This window comes from Salvelinus namaycush, chromosome 13 (assembly GCF_016432855.1).
Source record: "Salvelinus namaycush isolate Seneca chromosome 13, SaNama_1.0, whole genome shotgun sequence".
In the NCBI taxonomy this organism is placed as follows: Eukaryota; Metazoa; Chordata; class Actinopteri; order Salmoniformes; family Salmonidae; genus Salvelinus; species Salvelinus namaycush.
The window spans coordinates 14,038,985-14,057,736 of record NC_052319.1 but is presented as its reverse complement, the minus strand read 5'-3'; the positions used below and the strand labels follow the sequence as shown (position 1 = coordinate 14,057,736).

General features: G+C 46.4%; 1 protein-coding gene across 3 annotated transcripts in view; it reads right to left on the bottom strand.

The window, feature by feature from the left end:
- Positions 1–1,605: 1,605 nt before the first annotated feature.
- LOC120058263 (alkyldihydroxyacetonephosphate synthase, peroxisomal-like) overlaps positions 1,606–18,752 on the bottom strand; it is a 36,621-nt gene continuing 19,474 nt past the window's right edge. For all 3 annotated transcript variants that reach the window (XM_039006799.1, XM_039006800.1, XM_039006801.1), the window contains 8 exons: positions 15,908–15,984; positions 15,688–15,800; positions 14,197–14,266; positions 13,748–13,809; positions 12,711–12,800; positions 7,611–7,710; positions 7,348–7,405; positions 1,606–3,755 (listed from right to left, as the gene is read on the bottom strand). In XM_039006799.1, the coding sequence (XP_038862727.1) occupies positions 3,634–3,755; positions 7,348–7,405; positions 7,611–7,710; positions 12,711–12,800; positions 13,748–13,809; positions 14,197–14,266; positions 15,688–15,800; positions 15,908–15,984 (692 nt within the window). In that variant the 3' untranslated portion in view covers positions 1,606–3,633. The remainder of the gene's footprint in view (positions 3,756–7,347; positions 7,406–7,610; positions 7,711–12,710; positions 12,801–13,747; positions 13,810–14,196; positions 14,267–15,687; positions 15,801–15,907; positions 15,985–18,752) is intronic.

Sequence of the window (18,752 nt, the reverse complement as noted above, 5' to 3'; positions counted from 1 at the left end):
TTATAAGGACAAAACAAATATTCAAATACATGTAATTTTGTCCTTGAAACATTTTAATTGAAATACTGTAGAATTCCATTCATTCCTATGGAGGACTGCTCCCACTGGGGAGTGCCAGTATGGCCGACCTGCGGCTTCAAGCCTCTCATTTGCCAATACATAGCATTGCAATTCAGGGTTTATATACATCGTTGGTTACTACTCTTTTCTCATTAAGCGAGGTGAACTTGATGGACCTATACAGGCATGTTACTGGAAAATGTGCAATGTTTTTGTTAAGTTGAAATAAAAATGTGCTGCTAATTGTCTGTGCCTTCATTATTTTGTAAGGCTGTGTAAGGGATTCCATTCTCTAATGAAGAGTACACATGCACAATTTTTTCCTGTTACCATACTGACCCCATGTGGACAAATGGGTATATAGGAATGAAGAGGATGGATGCAATCTGAACAGTCGCATTGGAGAATTCCAGCACTATCTCATTATAGTGTCTGATTACCTGCTGAGCAGTGATTCAAATCAGGACTAAGTTGGAAATGTGTCCGCACAAGACCTACTGTAGAAATAACTGAGAAATATTCATACCTGGTGGCATACATTCCAAAGTGTGTATTAGTAACACCCTCCTAATATTGAGTTGCACCCCGTTTGCCCTCAGGACAGCCTCAATTCATCTGGACATGGACCTACAAGGTGTTTTCCCATGTTGACTCCAATGCTTCCCACAGTTGGTCAAGTTGACTGGATGTCCTTTGGGTGTTGGACCGTTCTTGATACACACGGGAAACTGTTGCGTGTGAAAAACCCAACACCGTTGCAGTTTTTGACACACTCAAACCGGTGCACCAGGCACCTACTACCACACCCAGTTCAAAGGCACTTCAATCTTTTGTCTTGTTCATTCACCCTCTGAATGGCACACACACACAATCCATGTCTCAAGGCTTAAAAATCCTTCTTCAACCAGTCTCCTCCCCTTGATGGGCAAGTGCAATGATTGAAGAGGATTTAACAAGTTACATCAATAAGGGATCATAGCTTTGACCTGGTTTCACCTGGTCAGTCTGTCATGGAAAGGTGTTCCTAATGTTTTGTACACTCAGTGTAAAATCAGGGCGATGGTGGTGGCATATAAATCAACATGGATTATCCTTTGTAATTACAATCTCTCTCTGAAAGATTGGGATTGCTACATATCTGAACATAGCTGTTCCCCAGATAAGTGCTGTGTTCATGTTGACGTCAGCAACAGCAGCAGTGTGTGGGTGGGTGAGTGGGAGGATGAATCTCAGGGGAGCTGCTGGAGATACCTTTGACTGGAAGCACAGAAAGGATGTGTGTTACAGCAACTCCTCCGTTCTGGATTACCTTGAGCTTGAAGAAGGTAGAGTCAATTGCGTGTCTTAAGAGGACGAGTGGGCGGCCGAACAATGCCTGTATCTTTATGAGGACCGGGCCCTTTGCTCTGCTGACCGTCAAGCCCTCTGTGTGTGTGTGTGTGGGAGAGAATGTGTGTTCTGACATCACCTGTATGTGAGAGACAAGCAGTGACATTTCCTGTCAATTGGATACAGTATTTCCATTAAACTGAATGAAAACTGATGTGTCAATCTACAAGACAACTGCTTGTTTTATTTCAATTTATTGCACAAACAGCATTAACAAAATGTACTTGAATATTAATACTATCAAGTGGAAAATAACAAACTTTCAAGCTCTCGTTAAGTTCTCTTTCGATACCATCACAAGTAAAAGCATGAAACTGATCAGAAAATACTGGCTGGGGCCCCACCATTTCCTTCATTGAGGCAAAATGTTAATTGGAGGTGAGACACTTGGGCAGGAAGGTGGCATGGTGACACAATGCACTGTGGGAAAGCTGTGAGGCTAGCTTGGGAACAGGAGGAACAAAGTCATACAGTAGTAGTGACAGGAAAATGGTCGCACAACATTTCATGTATCTTTCTCTAGCACCGCACAGTAGAATCCATGTCTGCGAGTTCAGGATTGGCCACAACATCAACACATGCCTCCAAAAGAGAGGCCAAACTTAGCTACACAATCATCGGTAAGTGACAAAGGTACAATTTTGTTAGACTCAAATGTATCCTTTCCAACAAAACCACAATACTGGGACGCTCACCAGACTAGCAATGAATTCTGATGTATTTGTGTGTAAATACAAGCAACTTATTTTGAAGTAGTGACAATTGTAATTACATTTTAATGAAGTTTTGTCTGATATGAACAGGAATAAGTACTGTACATGTAATACTTACAGTAACAGTTATATATTTTTGGATATTTCTAGAGATGGTTTCTGGGTATTTGCATATATGAATAATAAAAAAGTATCATCAGGATATATAAATGTTAATGTAATACTAAATGTATTTAACTATACAACATGTACAAACATATACATCCAGTATGTTTGCATGGTGAATGGGTTGTGTGAAAAGTCTTTGGTACAAACATGGGCATTGGGATTCAGTTGTCTGTAACCTGTTAACACTAAAGTACACACTAAAGCATGTACGATCCAAGTACATTGGCTTTGTCCACAAACTGAACTCTATATGACAAGCAAAGACCATGCAAGGTTAAAATCTAATTCAGAAAAATCAATACAAAAATATGAATAATATGAGTTGATAGATGCATCATCTAACCTTGTCATAGTTTCTTCAATGACAGTTTAACGTAATAGTTAAGGTTTTAGGGTAGGGACGTTTGAACCCTGAGGTCAATTTTCAGTAGGCACCACTCAAGCATAATGTAAATACTCCTAGGTAGGTACATGTTTAGATCCAAACAAAATACACATCTCCTGTGGCAATAACTCATCATTCTAAGTCATAACTAAAAGGCATGAGGGCTTGAGTTGAGATACAAAGACCAAATTGGAAACAGAAATCTCTAATGAAGGGCATGGTCATTATTAGGGAAGAAACAGGATGCCATAAAAAAAGACAAACCAGTCAAGCTTCCAGTCGGTAACCTTTGTGCCTGGAGTATATGAGGAGGAAAGGGAGACGTCTTCAGAAAGGCACAGGGATTTACAGAGCGCGTTCATCTCAAACTTACTGCTAAAGTAGTGCCAAACACAGGTGAATAAACAATGTGTACAAATACAAATTAAGTTAGTGAAGATGGCATAAATCGTAGGAAACAATTCATGAATTAATAAATGGCAAACATGGGATCACAAAAGTTAGCTCGCATCATGTACAGTATGAAAGGCCGTTCCTATGGCGTGTTGTACACGTGACTGAAAAGAGCAACAGTACACACTCACAGTACTATAGTTAGTATGATACACACTGGAAAGGACTGTGGCCTTGATGCAATGATCTTCAAAAATGAATCATAGATGATTATTGTTACCGCCTGATTATTGTTACCGCCAGCTTATTGCTTTCCTCAAGAACCAGACACACACCCTAGGAATGGAACCATGTCTGATGATGACAGCTCAACTCAAGTCATACTGGAGGAGGGGGGGGGGGGGGAACGTTTATATTTATTTTCATGTCAATTTCACATTTTAGTAAAACTGTTAAAGCCAATTGCACGAGAGGCTGTTAGAAAAGGTGTGAAGATAAAAGGTGGAAAACAAAGCAAGGATTAAATTAGAGGAGGTTTCGGTTGCCGAAAATGTTATCTGGGTCCACATAATCCTTGACGGACTGGAGCATCCCGACGCCCAAGCTGGAGATGCTCTCCTTCATCCACTCCTTCCGAAGTTTCCCAACTGGAGAGAGAGAAGAAAAAAATAAACACAAAGAAAGGAGAAATCAGCACGCCTGATTGCGCAGCAGGCTGCTGGGAGCCAATCAATCTTGTGAGAGTGAGTGAATAAACAGAAGGTGATAAATGCTTTTATTCAGAGAGGAGAAATGTTTTGCATGGCATGATTTATGGAGCCCAGCAGCCTATCAAACTCATTAGGCCCTGTGTGTTCCCTGAGGAGGTGCCGGCTGGCCGCCGCATGCACGCCCCGCTCTGCCTCTCCCTCCCGCATTCCCTGAGCAGGCTTCCACTACCTTATCATTCCCCCGCCCCCCCACAGACGCCACCACGGTGTGGGGTGGGTGTTCTCCTCAGGCTGACCAGCACAGCCCTAAAGTCCCAGCGTGCCACGCTCACACACACACACACACACAGCCATCCTTCTGACCCTGGCCACTGACTGTGCCGGTGGCATGGGGACACAATGGTCCTCTGTCATGGCTCTGGCCGCAGGCCCACTGTGAGGAGGCTCCTGTTGAGGAGCTGGAACAGAGTGGGCCAGGCCTGGCCAGAGAGCCCAGACCAGCGCTCTGCCAGCTGGCCAGACACAGACACACTCCAGAGTCCCCCCAGTCCTGCCAGGACCGCAGCAGGGAGTCTGGAGCCTCTGGGAGAGGGGACAGGTTCTCACTGGTCCCTGGCACACAGTCAACACCGAGGTCCTAACACTGACCAGAGCATGGCTGGAAACCAGGAGCATTCATGGTACTGCCTCCACATTGAAACTGCTACAGAAGCGTTCAATCCAGTATCAGTTTTAGAATGACAAACCCCCACCTGTCCTCAATTGTGACAACAGGTCACAGCAACCTCACTCCTTTTGTCTGATAACACAAAATTCATTTAGAAAGTAAATAACAAACAAAAAAGTTGAGGAACCTGTGCTGAGATAAGAGTCGATCTGAAAGCGACATTGTGTCTTTGAAGAGAGGGAACCAGGCAGTCTGTTTGTTCTGGGTAAACATCAAGCGTAAGGTCGCACTTTCTTGGAAAAGCACACAGCTATCTTTTTTCCACTAGTCTAAAAACAGCCCTGAGAATGGAATGATCTTAAACAGGTGCCACTGAAATGAGTACATGCTTTGGGAGCTCAAGCTCCTGCAGGTAATGCGCAGATATAACCATCAGAGATTAGATTAGAGTACAGCAACAAATTTAACAGAGCAAGATAGAAAAGGGGCGCTCACATACCATCCCTTCCCCCGTAACTGAACTGCCCCACCCTGTCTCTACGTCACTGGCATTGAAGAGAGCCAGCCCAGCCTCCCATGTTAAATGGGGGGAGTTGAGAGAAAGGGGGTGGGGTGGTGACTGAGACCTGGAGCATGGGGGAGGCTTGGGGAGATGGGAGGGCGCCATGCTATCAGTGACGCCGAGGCAGAGCAGCCAGGGGATACAGATGGAAATCAGCCATGGGGCCACAGAGGGCCGTCTCCTGACAAGACAGGACAAACAGGGGGGCCACGCCACGCACACCCAGATGGTGACAGTGGGACCAGTCAGTCACCCAATCCGCTGCTACCCAATAACTAACAAAGTGGCCTGCTCTCCTCCTCCTCCCCCCTTCTCCCCTCCCTCGTCCCACCTCCATCCCTCCCTCCACTCAGAAAGGAGAGAAAACAGAAGGTGCTGGGACTGCATCATTGCCTCCATCACAGTGATAATTTACACATCTATCTTGTCATTTTCCCTCCTTTTCGCCTGCTATTGCAATCAATCTACCCTGGGTTTAGCCATACAGCTGAGACATGCAAAGAGGAGCAGGCAGGCAGGCACTTATTTTGGAAATGAATGAGAAAGAGAAACACTGAGGTCTAGAAACAGGGGATATTTCTGTGTACCTCTGGGAGACGGCCCAACAACGAGAGCTATGGCTAATGAACGGAAAATAAGCTAATTCAACCCACTTTTCTTGGTTTCCAGCTGTGCTACTCGGTGACCTGTGTAGTAGTGCAGTTGACCGGTGGCATTTAGGCCGACATTCTATAGAGTCACACGGTCAGAAGGAGCTGCCTTCCTGCTCTTCTGGAGTACTTCTCATGCGGAGTATAGGACTGAGCTGAGAGCCTTGCCACTCAGTCTCTCTGTGTGTACTGGCCTGTTTTGACAAATGGAGACCAGGACATGAAAGAGGGGGTAGTGTAGTGGGCCTGTGTCTCTCTGATATGAACAGGGACAAGTCCAATGGAGTGAGTGTCTGAAGAACCAGGACTGTTTGTGTTTACACAGACGGATGACTCTCAACCTGACTGGTGTGCCAACAGCTCTGCTCCTGCTAGAACATTACTTTTCCTTTTACATTCTACTCTGACGCAACAGTGACCACCTTAGAGCTAAACAATGGGGATAGAACAACAAAACAATAGAATATATTGTCATGAATGGATGGTATCTGACTACTTCTAAAATGTACTTAAACCGACCCGTCAAATCCAGTCCACATATATTTGTGTAAAAATGTAGTTCTGTTGTAGCAAGAGTGTATTAAGCTGCAGGGATGGATAGTGGAGAACTGTAGATAGAGGGTTACACACACACACACACACACACACACACCAACAAACAAAACACTCCACTCACCCAGAGCCACTACACACACACGCACGCACCCTGGGCAGCCTGACCTGGTGTAAACACAGGTTAGAAAAATGTATATTTCCTGCGGTGGCCTCCCACCTCGTCCTCCCAGACTACATCTGTTTTGTTTGATACACAAAACCCAGTGAAACTAGCTCCATTTGTCACGCGGTGATTGTGGGCAGACAAACCGGCCTGTCCTCGCTCAGATAGCAGACCCAGCTGTTATTAATCACAATTACAGAGTGGGACTCGCACCGAGAAGCTGCATCAATATCCCCTCTCCCCCCTGGCCCCACACCCCCCTGCTCAGCCTCCCTGCTCAGCCCCGGGTGGCCGGCTGGCCCACCGATTGGAGGTCAGTAAATACCGGGCGATAACACCGGCATCATTTACCCTGGCCCATTGCCTTCTAGTATTAGCAATCTTTTAATTTTTAACCTTCCCCGCCTTCAGGAGAAATTGTGATTTAATATCGCAGCTGATTCACTGCATGCTGTTTTTGACAGGCGTGATGAATAGCCTGAAGTGATGTATGAAAACGGCCAGGCGGATGGCAATATAGATAAGGTAAGGTAGCCATTTCGGTTAGCCCTGATAGGGCACCACAGAGTCGTTTTTCCCCCTCGCTCCCCTGCTCACGTTTCATTTGGCCCGTGTTGAAATGAACAAAAGAGCCATGGCATACTCGCTTGTCTGCACTGTGGGAAAGTTTGGACGCGCCAAGGAAGCAATGAAATGTCTCCTCCTAGCCAAAACAGAGGTTTTCAAAAGACTCTGTGCCTGCTTTCTTACATAGAGCAGCATACCGAAAGAGCCTGTCAGACTACCCTAATGTGACTTTAAACCACTGCCCTGCCACCCATCTCTAAGTGAAGAGGCAGGTCAGTATTATGAATTTGTCGGGTTTTGAGCCGAAGAAACGGTGCCAAAGCGTGCTGAAATGGTTAGATGTAGGGATGTTCACTTGACTGTACCTCCATGGTGGTGCGAGAGGCTTCCTCCATTGGCTAGGATCTCCTCTCTAGCAGCGTGCTAGGAATGGACAACAGACGACACACATCAATCAATGCATCAATGAACCCATCAATGAACCCATTATTTCCACAATGACTATCATCACCCTTAACTATGGTGGTATACATCCTCCTGAGTGGTAACGGTTAGAGTTCCAGGTCAGAAAGGATGCATGTCTGTGAGTGGGTAGCTAGCACATATTTGGAGTGCTCCGTAGATTTACCTCCACTTGTTCATATGTATGTACTGGATCCGCCAGTCCTCTGTAGTTGAAGGCAAAGTAGAAGTAAACACATGCGCCAGCGTCATAGGTCTGAGTCACTCTGCAAGGCAAGAGGAAAGGGTTTCAACATGATAATGTTCACAACAGAGAATAAAGGCTGAGTTATGTTCTTAAATGCTTTTGTCCACACTTGTCCCACTGCAATTTATCTCCACATGAATCCAAAGAGAGCATCGTTTAGTAGAACCAAAATCAATTTTGTAACAATAAATGCTATTTTTTTCTCTCTCATTGGAATCGGAGAGCAGACGGATGGAGGCGAGAGGCTGGTGTTTTCTCGTGAACCTCTGACCCCAATTCTCCCTCATGTTTTCTGAGGAGGAGGAGATGCGCTGGATCAGTCACCTTTAATAACATCCCATTATCAGGACATTGAATAGCCATCAGCACACTTTGATTGGATTATCTGAGCTACATTTACAATGGTTCAGGACACAATATGCTTCAACACTGGCTGTCCGCAACTGGCTAAAAGATTGTGCTTTCACATGAATACGCAAAACAATAAATTATAATAATGACTGACATTTTGCACAGTTCAAAAGATGAATACTATTTGAAAATGTTACGTGCTTCCTTTTAAGAAGCGCAGGGCTAATATGATAAAATGATGCTTTATTCCCTTATCATTAAACATTTATTGGATATTAACCATCTTAGTAGGCATGTGCATATTTACTATAACTCTAACCAGGGCAAAAAGATCTGCATTGAAAATTAAACTAAAACCTTATCAATGTAACACTGTGCTTCAGGGAAAGGAAACACCAGTACAAGAGTCTCTTTACTGTGTTGTTTTGCCCTAGCCTCCCGTCTCTTTACAGTGTTGTTTTGCCCTAGCCCCCCGTCTCTTTACAGTGTTATTTTGCCCTAGCCCCCCGTCTCTTTACTGTGTTGTTTTGCCCTAGCCCCCCGTCTCTTTACTGTGATGTTTTGCCCTAGCCTCCCGTCTCTTTACTGTGTTGTTTTGCCCTAGCCCCCCGTCTCTTTACTGTGTTGTTTTGCCCTAGCCCCCCGTCTCTTTACTGTGTTGTTTTGCCCTAGCCTCCCGTCTCTTTACAGTGTTGTTTTGCCCTAGCCCCCCGTCTCTTTACAGTGTTATTTTGCCCTAGCCCCCCGTCTCTTTACAGTGTTGTTTTGCCCTAGCCCCCCGTCTCTTTACAGTGTTATTTTGCCCTAGCCCCCCGTCTCTTTACTGTGTTGTTTTGCCCTAGCCCCCCGTCTCTTTACTGTGTTGTTTTGCCCTAGCCCCCCGTCTCTTTACAGTGTTGTTTTGCCCTAGCCCCCCGTCTCTTTACAGTGTTGTTTTGCCCTAGCCCCCCGTCTCTTTACAGTGTTGTTTTGCCCTAGCCTCCCGTCTCTTTACTGTGTTGTTTTGCCCTAGCCCCCCGTCTCTTTACTGTGTTGTTTTGCCCTAGCCCCCCGTCTCTTTACTGTGATGTTTTGCCCTAGCCCCCAGTCTCTTTACTGTGATGTTTTGCCCTAGCCCCCCGTCTCTTTACTGTGTTGTTTTGCCCTAGCCCCCCGTCTCTTTACTGTGTTGTTTTGCCCTAGCCCCCCGTCTCTTTACTGTGTTGTTTTGCCCTAGCCCCCCGTCTCTTTACTGTGTTGTTTTGCCCTAGCCCCCCGTCTCTTTACAGTGTTGTTTTGCCCTAGCCCCCCGTCTCTTTACTGTGATGTTTTGCCCTAGCCCCCCGTCTCTTTACAGTGTTGTTTTGCCCTAGCCTCCCGTCTCTTTACTGTGTTGTTTTGCCCTAGCCCCCAGTCTCTTTACTGTGTTGTTTTGCCCTAGCCCCCCAGTCTCTTTACTGTGTTGTTTTGCCCTAGCCCCCCGTCTCTTTACTGTGATGTTTTGCCCTAGCCCCCCGTCTCTTTACTGTGTTGTTTTGCCCTAGCCCCCCGTCTCTTTACTGTGATGTTTTGCCCTAGCCCCCCGTCTCTTTACTGTGTTGTTTTGCCCTAGCCCCCGTCTCTTTACTGTGTTGTTTTGCCCTAGCCCCCCGTCTCTTTACTGTGTTGTTTTGCCCTAGCCCCCCGTCTCTTTACTGTGTTGTTTTGCCCTAGCCCCCCGTCTCTTTACTGTGATGTTTTGCCCTAGCCTCCCGTCTCTTTAGTGTTGTTTTGCCCTAGCCCCCCATCTCTTTACTGTGTTGTTTTGCCCTAGCCCCCCATCTCTTTACTGTGATGTTTTGCCCTAGCCCCCCATCTCTTTACTGTGTTGTTTTGCCCTAGCCCCCCATCTCTTTACTGTGATGTTTTGCCCTAGCCCCCCGTCTCTTTACTGTGTTGTTTTGCCCTAGCCCCCCGTCTCTTTACTGTGATGTTTTGCCCTAGCCCCCCGTCTCTTTACTGTGATGTTTTGCCCTAGCCCCCCGTCTCTTTACTGTGTTGTTTTGCCCTAGCCCCCAGTCTCTTTACTGTGTTGTTTTGCCCTAGCCCCCCGTCTCTTTACTGTGTTGTTTTGCCCTAGCCCCCCGTCTCTTTACTGTGATGTTTTGCCCTAGCCCCCCGTCTCTTTACTGTGATGTTTTGCCCTAGCCCCCCGTCTCTTTACTGTGTTGTTTTGCCCTAGCCCCCCGTCTCTTTACAGTGTTGTTTTGCCCTAGCCCCCCGTCTCTTTACTGTGATGTTTTGCACTAGCCCACCGTCTCTTTACTGTGATGTTTTGCCCTAGCCCCCCGTCTCTTTACTGTGTTGTTTTGCCCTAGCCCCCCGTCTCTTTACTGTGTTGTTTTGCCCTAGCCCCCCGTCTCTTTACAGTGTTGTTTTGCCCTAGCCCCCCGTCTCTTTACTGTGATGTTTTGCCCTAGCCCCCCGTCTCTTTACTGTGTTGTTTTGCCCTAGCCCCCCGTCTCTTTACTGTGTTGTTTTGCCCTAGCCCCCCGTCTCTTTACTGTGTTGTTTTGCCCTAGCCCCCCGTCTCTTTACTGTGTTGTTTTGCCCTAGCCCCCCGTCTCTTTACAGTGTTGTTTTGCCCTAGCCTCCCGTCTCTTTACTGTGATGTTTTGCCCTAGCCTCCCGTCTCTTTACTGTGTTGTTTTGCCCTAGCCCCCCGTCTCTTTACTGTGATGTTTTGCCCTAGCCCCCCGTCTCTTTACTGTGTTGTTTTGCCCTAGCCCCCCGTCTCTTTACTGTGTTGTTTTGCCCTAGCCCCCCGTCTCTTTACTGTGTTGTTTTGCCCTAGCCCCCAGTCTCTTTACTGTGATGTTTTGCCCTAGCCTCCCGTCTCTTTAGTGTTGTTTTGCCCTAGCCTCCCATCTCTTTACTGTGTTGTTTTGCCCTAGCCCCCCATCTCTTTACTGTGATGTTTTGCCCTAGCCCCCCGTCTCTTTACAGTGTTGTTTTGCCCTAGCCCCCCGTCTCTTTACAGTGTTGTTTTGCCCTAGCCTCCCGTCTCTTTACAGTGATGTTTTGCCCTAGCCTCCCGTCTCTTTAGTGTTGTTTTGCCCTAGCCTCCCGTCTCTTTACAGTGTTGTTTTGCCCTAGCCCCCCGTCTCTTTAGTGTTGTTTTGCCCTAGCCCCCCGTCTCTTTACTGTGATGTCTTTCCCTAGCCTCCCGTCTCTTTAGTGTTGTTTTGCCCTAGCCTCCCATCTCTTTACTGTGTTGTTTTGCCCTAGCCCCCCGTCTCTTTACTGTGATGTTTTGCCCTAGCCCCCCGTCTCTTTACTGTGATGTTTTGCCCTAGCCCCCCGTCTCTTTACTGTGTTGTTTTGCCCTAGCCCCCAGTCTCTTTACTGTGTTGTTTTGCCCTAGCCCCCCGTCTCTTTACTGTGTTGTTTTGCCCTAGCCCCCCGTCTCTTTACAGTGTTGTTTTGCCCTAGCCTCCCGTCTCTTTACTGTGATGTTTTGCCCTAGCCTCCCGTCTCTTTACTGTGTTGTTTTGCCCTAGCCTCCCGTCTCTTTACTGTGTTGTTTTGCCCTAGCCCCCCGTCTCTTTACTGTGTTGTTTTGCCCTAGCCTCCCGTCTCTTTACTGTGATGTTTTGCCCTAGCCTCCCATCTCTTTACTGTGTTGTTTTGCCCTAGCCCCCCGTCTCTTTACAGTGTTGTTTTGCCCTAGCCCCCCGTCTCTTTACAGTGTTGTTTTGCCCTAGCCCCCCGTCTCTTTACAGTGTTGTTTTGCCCTAGCCCCCCGTCTCTTTACTGTGTTGTTTTGCCCTAGCCCCCCGTCTCTTTACTGTGATGTTTTGCCCTAGCCCCCCGTCTCTTTACTGTGATGTTTTGCCCTAGCCCCCCGTCTCTTTACTGTGATGTTTTGCCCTAGCCCCCCGTCTCTTTACTGTGTTGTTTTGCCCTAGCCCCCAGTCTCTTTACTGTGTTGTTTTGCCCTAGCCCCCCGTCTCTTTACTGTGTTGTTTTGCCCTAGCCCCCCGTCTCTTTACAGTGTTGTTTTGCCCTAGCCTCCCGTCTCTTTACTGTGATGTTTTGCCCTAGCCTCCCGTCTCTTTACTGTGTTGTTTTGCCCTAGCCTCCCGTCTCTTTACTGTGTTGTTTTGCCCTAGCCTCCCGTCTCTTTACTGTGTTGTTTTGCCCTAGCCCCCAGTCTCTTTACTGTGTTGTTTTTCTCTAGCCCCCATCTCTTTTGAGGAGTTGTGGGAAGAGCTGTTGTTCCTGTGACGTGGCCCATCGCTCGGAGGGTGTACTGGCTTCTAGAGGTTAAATGGTCAAATCAATCATGTGACAGACTGCAGGCGGGAAATAAATGGCTGAAGCCTAATCAGGTTGGGCCCTAATCTGTCCACAGTGAGCAAGGAGCAGGCGGTCTGTGTGTGTGTGGCCAGGTCACACAGCGAAGGTCACACAGGACTCCTCTCTTGCCTGCGCGCACACACTACTGGCCCACTCATAGCAGGGAACACATTTGAGAAGATATAATCATAGGATATGATCAACCACACCGGTCAAATATGTACACAAGTTGAATCATGGAGTTAGAGATGCAGAGGTCATGTCCAGGTTTTCAACATGATCTCCACGATGTCAGCAAGTGTGTTGTCGCTCGGAAACCAAGACGGCTGAAAGGTCTCTTCCTAAACGTACCTGCATGAGGTCAAGGGTTGAAACTGGACCCCTCGCTCTTTACACTCTCGGTTAATACGCTCTTTGACATTCCGGCAAAGGTCCAACACCCTGAAGAAAGACAACAGGAGGAAGAAACATAAAGACTAGCATGTTCTCCTGAAGAGTAGCAGAATGTTAGGACATGATATAAGCCCTGAGACCCAGTAATGCACTATATAGGGAATAGGGTGCACAGCCCCATGATTTAACCCAGTACAACAGGTGGAGCTGAGCTGTCGAGAGTTATGTGAAGAGAAGGCCTCTGGCCCTGAACTGTGGGGTACACAGACAGAGAGACAGACAAAATGGAAAACCTCACACCATTATGGAGACTGTAGTGCTAGGTATTTGTAGCTGGGAGAGACTGGCTCACTCTGTTCTCTAATGGCCGTCACTCCCAGGCATGTGCAGCCTAGTGTGAAGAGATGGAGGAGGAAGAGGGGTAATGAGCCCTGAACATATGCTCGCCTGCTAACCCCCATCAGGCAGTCTACACAGTGGGGTGCTGAGCACGCGTGTGTGTCTGTGTGTGTGTGTCTGCCCGTGTGTCTGTGAAAAAGGGGGGGGGGGGGTTACTCTCCTGAGATATCGCTTTAAGGTGCAAGGGAGTCAGTCATTTTTGTTCATGTGTGGGAAGAACTGTGTGGTTTCATAATGGGAAGGTTTTTTACAATGAATTTCCAACACTGTATGTTGGAAATTCATGTTCAATCTCACACCCAGCAGCACACATGAATGCATCACATTGGCCATGTCTCTCTCTTTCCCTCTCGCTCCCCCTGCACAGAGTCAGGCTGGGGCTGAAGAGGCAGTCTTCCCTCCCACGCACAGCCAGTTAATGGAGGGAGAAGGCAGGCATGAAGGTGAATGTCAGAGAGGGAGTGGGGGTCGAGCTACTTGTCTTTGGGGCTCTTCAAACTGACTGTGTGGGAAGAGAGTGATGTCGAATTGTCACACCAGTTCAGAGACACTCGTTCATTCACAAAGGTTAAACAAGTTGCCATCTTTGTCTTTACCTGTCCCAAGGCACCGATGTCTCAAATGATTCCGCGACCACGTAGTAGTCCATCCCCAAGTCCTGTTAAATAAACCGCAGGAAAAATGCTGAAGTAAAACATAATAGAAGGGGACAATATATGATAAAATAACTATTATTGGAAGTCAAATAAAGAGGCACACAATATAGCTAGTGTTTCACAATTCGCGTAAGGGAAAGATCTGCGCTTTTCATTGTCAATTGCTCATGCCAAGATTCCTCGAATGGCAACATGACATCCCTGGCTGAACAGAGGCGCCAGATATCTCGGAGGTCACATTCTGCAGCCTTTGTGTGTATGTTCCTTCTATCCTATCAGCTGACAGAGGTCTCTATCTGCCCCTGTGAGCAGTGCCCCCTCCCTCCCTCCCCGAGCTGTCTCTGGACACTGGGAGAGTATGGCAGAATAGAGGAGAAGAAGTGACCCACCCGGAGGTAAGCGATGACGAAGGTCAGAATGTAGCCTCTCTGTCCATTGTCCTCTCCAGCTGCCAGGCCCCTGGAAAAAGATAAGTTAATATTTAACAGGTTCCTTTCTGGCCCTGTCATCTCTCCCTGACCACAGCTGCCTGTGATGCCCGTCAGTACCTGTCACTGCCACAATGTTCAAATCAATGATTGCCGCTCTGTGCCTCCCTGCGGGTCAACCACACATCCATCACCCGCCACGGGTAATAACATTTTCAACCAACAACCCAAATTAAATCAGGACGTGCTCATTAAGAAATCACTAAATTGATTTACCTGTACTTTTCTCCCCTAATTTCTTAAAACCAGAAGACAATATCCCTTACAGACCCCCCCAATCGATCACAGGCTCTCGACAAGTGATGATGAAATTATGGAAAAACTAAAACAACACACTGCCTGGTAGGTGAGGCCTTTTCAATGATTAAACTTATGAATTGGTCAGGATATTACCTGAGGGCACAAAGCCAGTGACCTGAGGAATGGACTGGAAGCTGTGCACTGGGCCAAGGAGCAACACTAATACACAATCCATAGGGTCACCAAGACAAGAACGGTATTTCTCATGGGTCCAGTGTTTTCATGAAAGGTTTGTTTATGATGACTAGGTGCAGAGCGGATGAGGTGTGTTCAGGGGGATGAAGAAGTGAGTTATTTGCTACAGTATGTTCTGATTCCTCTTTAATGGTGTGGAACAGTGTGGTTCCGGGCAGGGTGGGACCCCCAGCCCAGCGGAGGCCTTCAGGCACCCCAGACATGGGCCTTACAGCACGGCTTCATCACCAAGTCCCTACTCACTGACCTCTGTGGCACTACACATGACAACACACTTTTGTATATATAATCGATTCTTTTGGGCCTTTCAGTTGTATACAGGGTTGTTAGAGGAGCGAACGAATGTCTCCAGAATTCCACAAGCGCAGGTGAATTGAACATGTAGGGGAACTATGAGGAACCCAGGTTTGTTGCTGTTGTAGTTAAGGTGCAGATATACAGAATGGAGAGAGATAGCATCCCTTTCAGGCTGATAGATCACTTATTTCCACCAGGGCCTCTATTGATCTGCCTCACAATCAATCAGAATAGCCAGGCCAGGCCACCCCCCCCCCCCCCCCCCCCGTCACCAAAGTAGGTCTGACAGGAGGACGGCCACATGTGATCCATCACACTGCTCTTTATACTTGGTCTTAGATTGGTTCAAACACACCACCTTCAGCCTGAGGGGCCAAGCTCTTCCACTATGGCAATGGAATGCCTCCAAGCAAGGCCTAAGGCAGATTTCTCACAATGAGGAGTGTACCAGGTACCAACTGTGGTTCTCACGTGTTGTATGCAACCTGTGTGCTGAAGACAGTCTTCCAGAATAAAAGGGGGGAATTTAACCCTCACAAATTTAGGATGTATGTTGGGTAACATCTACTGACCTGAGAGAAGGAAATGGGGGCTACTTACCCAAAAGTTGCAGCAATGTCGTAAACTTGTTTTTCATGCTGCAAGACCCTCTCGCGGTCCCCTTCGAACAGCAGGGTGGCAACAACCAACTGGTGGGGGTCGAAACCTTTGAACTGGGAAAAACAGGGAAGTAAAATTTGTTTAACCGTTTCCAGAAAATACAAATGACATACAAGAGAGAAATGAGGAGTAGTATTTCTGCCAAATCATTAAGAATTACCTTGGTGATGTAGAATTTCTTTAACCCTTCCACAAAATTTGTGAAAATGGACGACACTTGAGGTTTCAGGGCATGACCTGTAGAAACAGAAGGGCCAAGTCCCTTAACTCAAAAGCCAAGTGGACCTCTGTCTTTTCTCTTTAGAACAATACAGTTTAGAGGAACTACCGATATCGTTTATTCACACATTTGGTCACACTTAGCCCACCCATCTCCTGCCTGTTTCCTCCAGGACTAACATGGCAACTAAGTCACATTTATTTGGGTGTGGAAACAAAAGGAGGAAAATAAATGGTAACATTTGAATAACTTTACAAGTGCCTGCGACAGGGACAATAAATCAGTGGGTTTCCGAGGGGAAGTGGGCTTGACACGGCCATATCCGTCTTCCTCAGCCACCGCACGTTTTGATTTATTCGTGATCGGACACACAAAGCGCCTGTGGACAAGCTAAAATGAGGGTCTGGAGCCGATGGGATGGTTATCAATCACAGTGGGGTAGAGTCCTGGGTGACTGTGGAGACTGAACACTTCATTTCTTTCCCCTCCGTCTCACAGTCTCTTCATCACTTAGTGTCCCAATTGTTTCCATTCCAAATTTGATTGTGGGTCTTTAGGTCTCCCGCAGCCATCACGCTCATTAATTAAATACTCAACGACCAGAGAGGAGAGGGATTATACATACAGTGTGTCATTTCCCCCCAGTCTGCCTTTTGTTCATTTGCATTTAATGCATGTCAATGGCTAACATACCACTTGCCATTTTCATCTTACTAGCGTATTGAGATAAGTGGCCCCTATATTTTATATTTTACTTTGTACAATTCGGAAATGAGCAGGCCCATTGAATACATCAGATCCCCTCACTCAGCAGCCAGGGTGATTAAAAGGGAAGGCAACCCAGCAAACAAAAATTGGTTCTGTGAACATTCCCAGAACATTCATTAGATTGCCTCAAAAGTTCTAATAACACCAAAACTGTCCAGGTGTGCTGGTGATTATACAGTGTTTGCATAAAACATTTGCCTGACGTTGCAAGAACATTCACAGAACACATTGTTACATTACCTGGAAACCTAATAAAAAACCTTAGGGCAATGTTATGTGGTGGTTGTTACAGATGTTGTGCACAACATTTTAGTGGATGCTAGAACATTCCAAGAATATTTAATTTAAAACATTAAAATAAATGTGTATTTTTTTTTTTAACCAAAAACATTTGAATGTTATCATGCTCATGTTAGATAAAATCCTAACTAGAACTTAATGAGAATGTTCGCTAATATCCTGGGAATGTTCCCGGTTTGCTGGGAAGGCACTAATAAGTCCAAGAAGGTATCCTATCAGTCCAGACTGAGGTTCAGTTATTAGTGAGAAACCTGGTCGCTTCATCTTGCCTGCTTAATGCTAAGAAGTGCTCACTCGGTGAAAAGTGGGAATATAGGGAGACTAATGAGATCCCAGGAGACTGAAGAACTTTACAAAGATGTCGGGCACCAACACCTGATACATTCCCCCAGACCTCAAGAAAAATATTGTAAAACTTCAATATAACAACTGCTTAATTGTTGCCAAGGTCATTTTTCATTGGGCTTCAATCCACGAGTCGTGTGTGTGTGTGCCGCTAGATCCTCTGCTGAAATAACACTACATTTAACTTAATGCAACGCAGCAGAGAGGCAAAAGCATACATGAAGAAACGTTGCCAATGCTGTATTCTTTTCTCAAATGGATTACAGTTGGGGGGAAAAGCCTCACACAAAACCAGGCCAAATGGCAATTAAAAAGAATGTCAGATTCAAGGAATTAGACTATTTTCAAAATACAATGATTGAGCAGAAAGACATGGCATAGACTCAAGCTGGGAATTGCCAGGGACCTCACGATATGATATTATCATCACGATACTTAGGTGCCGATACGATATATATTGTGATTCTACATGCATTGCGATTCGATACTGTGATTTTGAGATTCGATGTTCCAAACATATTCCTCCATATTCCTGCTGCAGAGGCACAAGAGAGAGCCATGAGAAAAGGACTTTTGATCAGTCGTGGAAATCAAAGCGCTGAAAACAAACTGTCTCCCTTTTTAAAAAGATGGAGAACAAGCTATGAAGGAAAAATACTGGAGTTTTGGTGCAGGTACAGCCAACTAGCGCCAAAATAATATTGCTTAATTGTCAAAACGATGCAATATATCATGAAAAATATCCCGATATGTATATCGATCCCCCCCCCCCCCATCACTAAAAAGTACTAGCATGTTCCTGAGATTCCAGCCTTGTCTGAGAAAGGCTACAGAGGGGGGTGAACTGTGGAGGGAACTAGAGGGAATTACTTAGAAATGGAAACCAGGTCATCCACACAGCACAGGCAGCGTGTGGAGCCAGAGAGCATAGACTACTACTTCACTTTGAGCTCCCGTGTTAAACAAAGACACACTGAGTGTACAAAACATTATGAGGTCTTTCCATGACAGACTGACCAGGTGAATGCTATGATCGCTTGTTGATGTCACTTGTTAAATCCACTTCAAATCAGTGTAGATGAATTGGAGGACACAGGTTAAAAGAAGGAATTGTTAAGCCTTGAGACAATTGAGACATGGATTGTGTATGTGTGCCATTCAGAGGGTGAATGGGCAAGACAAAAAATATTTAAGTGACTTTGAACGGGGTATGGTAGTAGGTGCCAGGCGCACCAGTTTGTGTCAAGAACTGCAATGCTGCTGGGTTTTTCACACTCAACAGTTTCCTGTGGTTATCGAGAATGGTCCACTACCCAAAGGACATCCGTCCTACTTAACACAACGGTGGGAAGCATTGGGGTCAACATGGGCC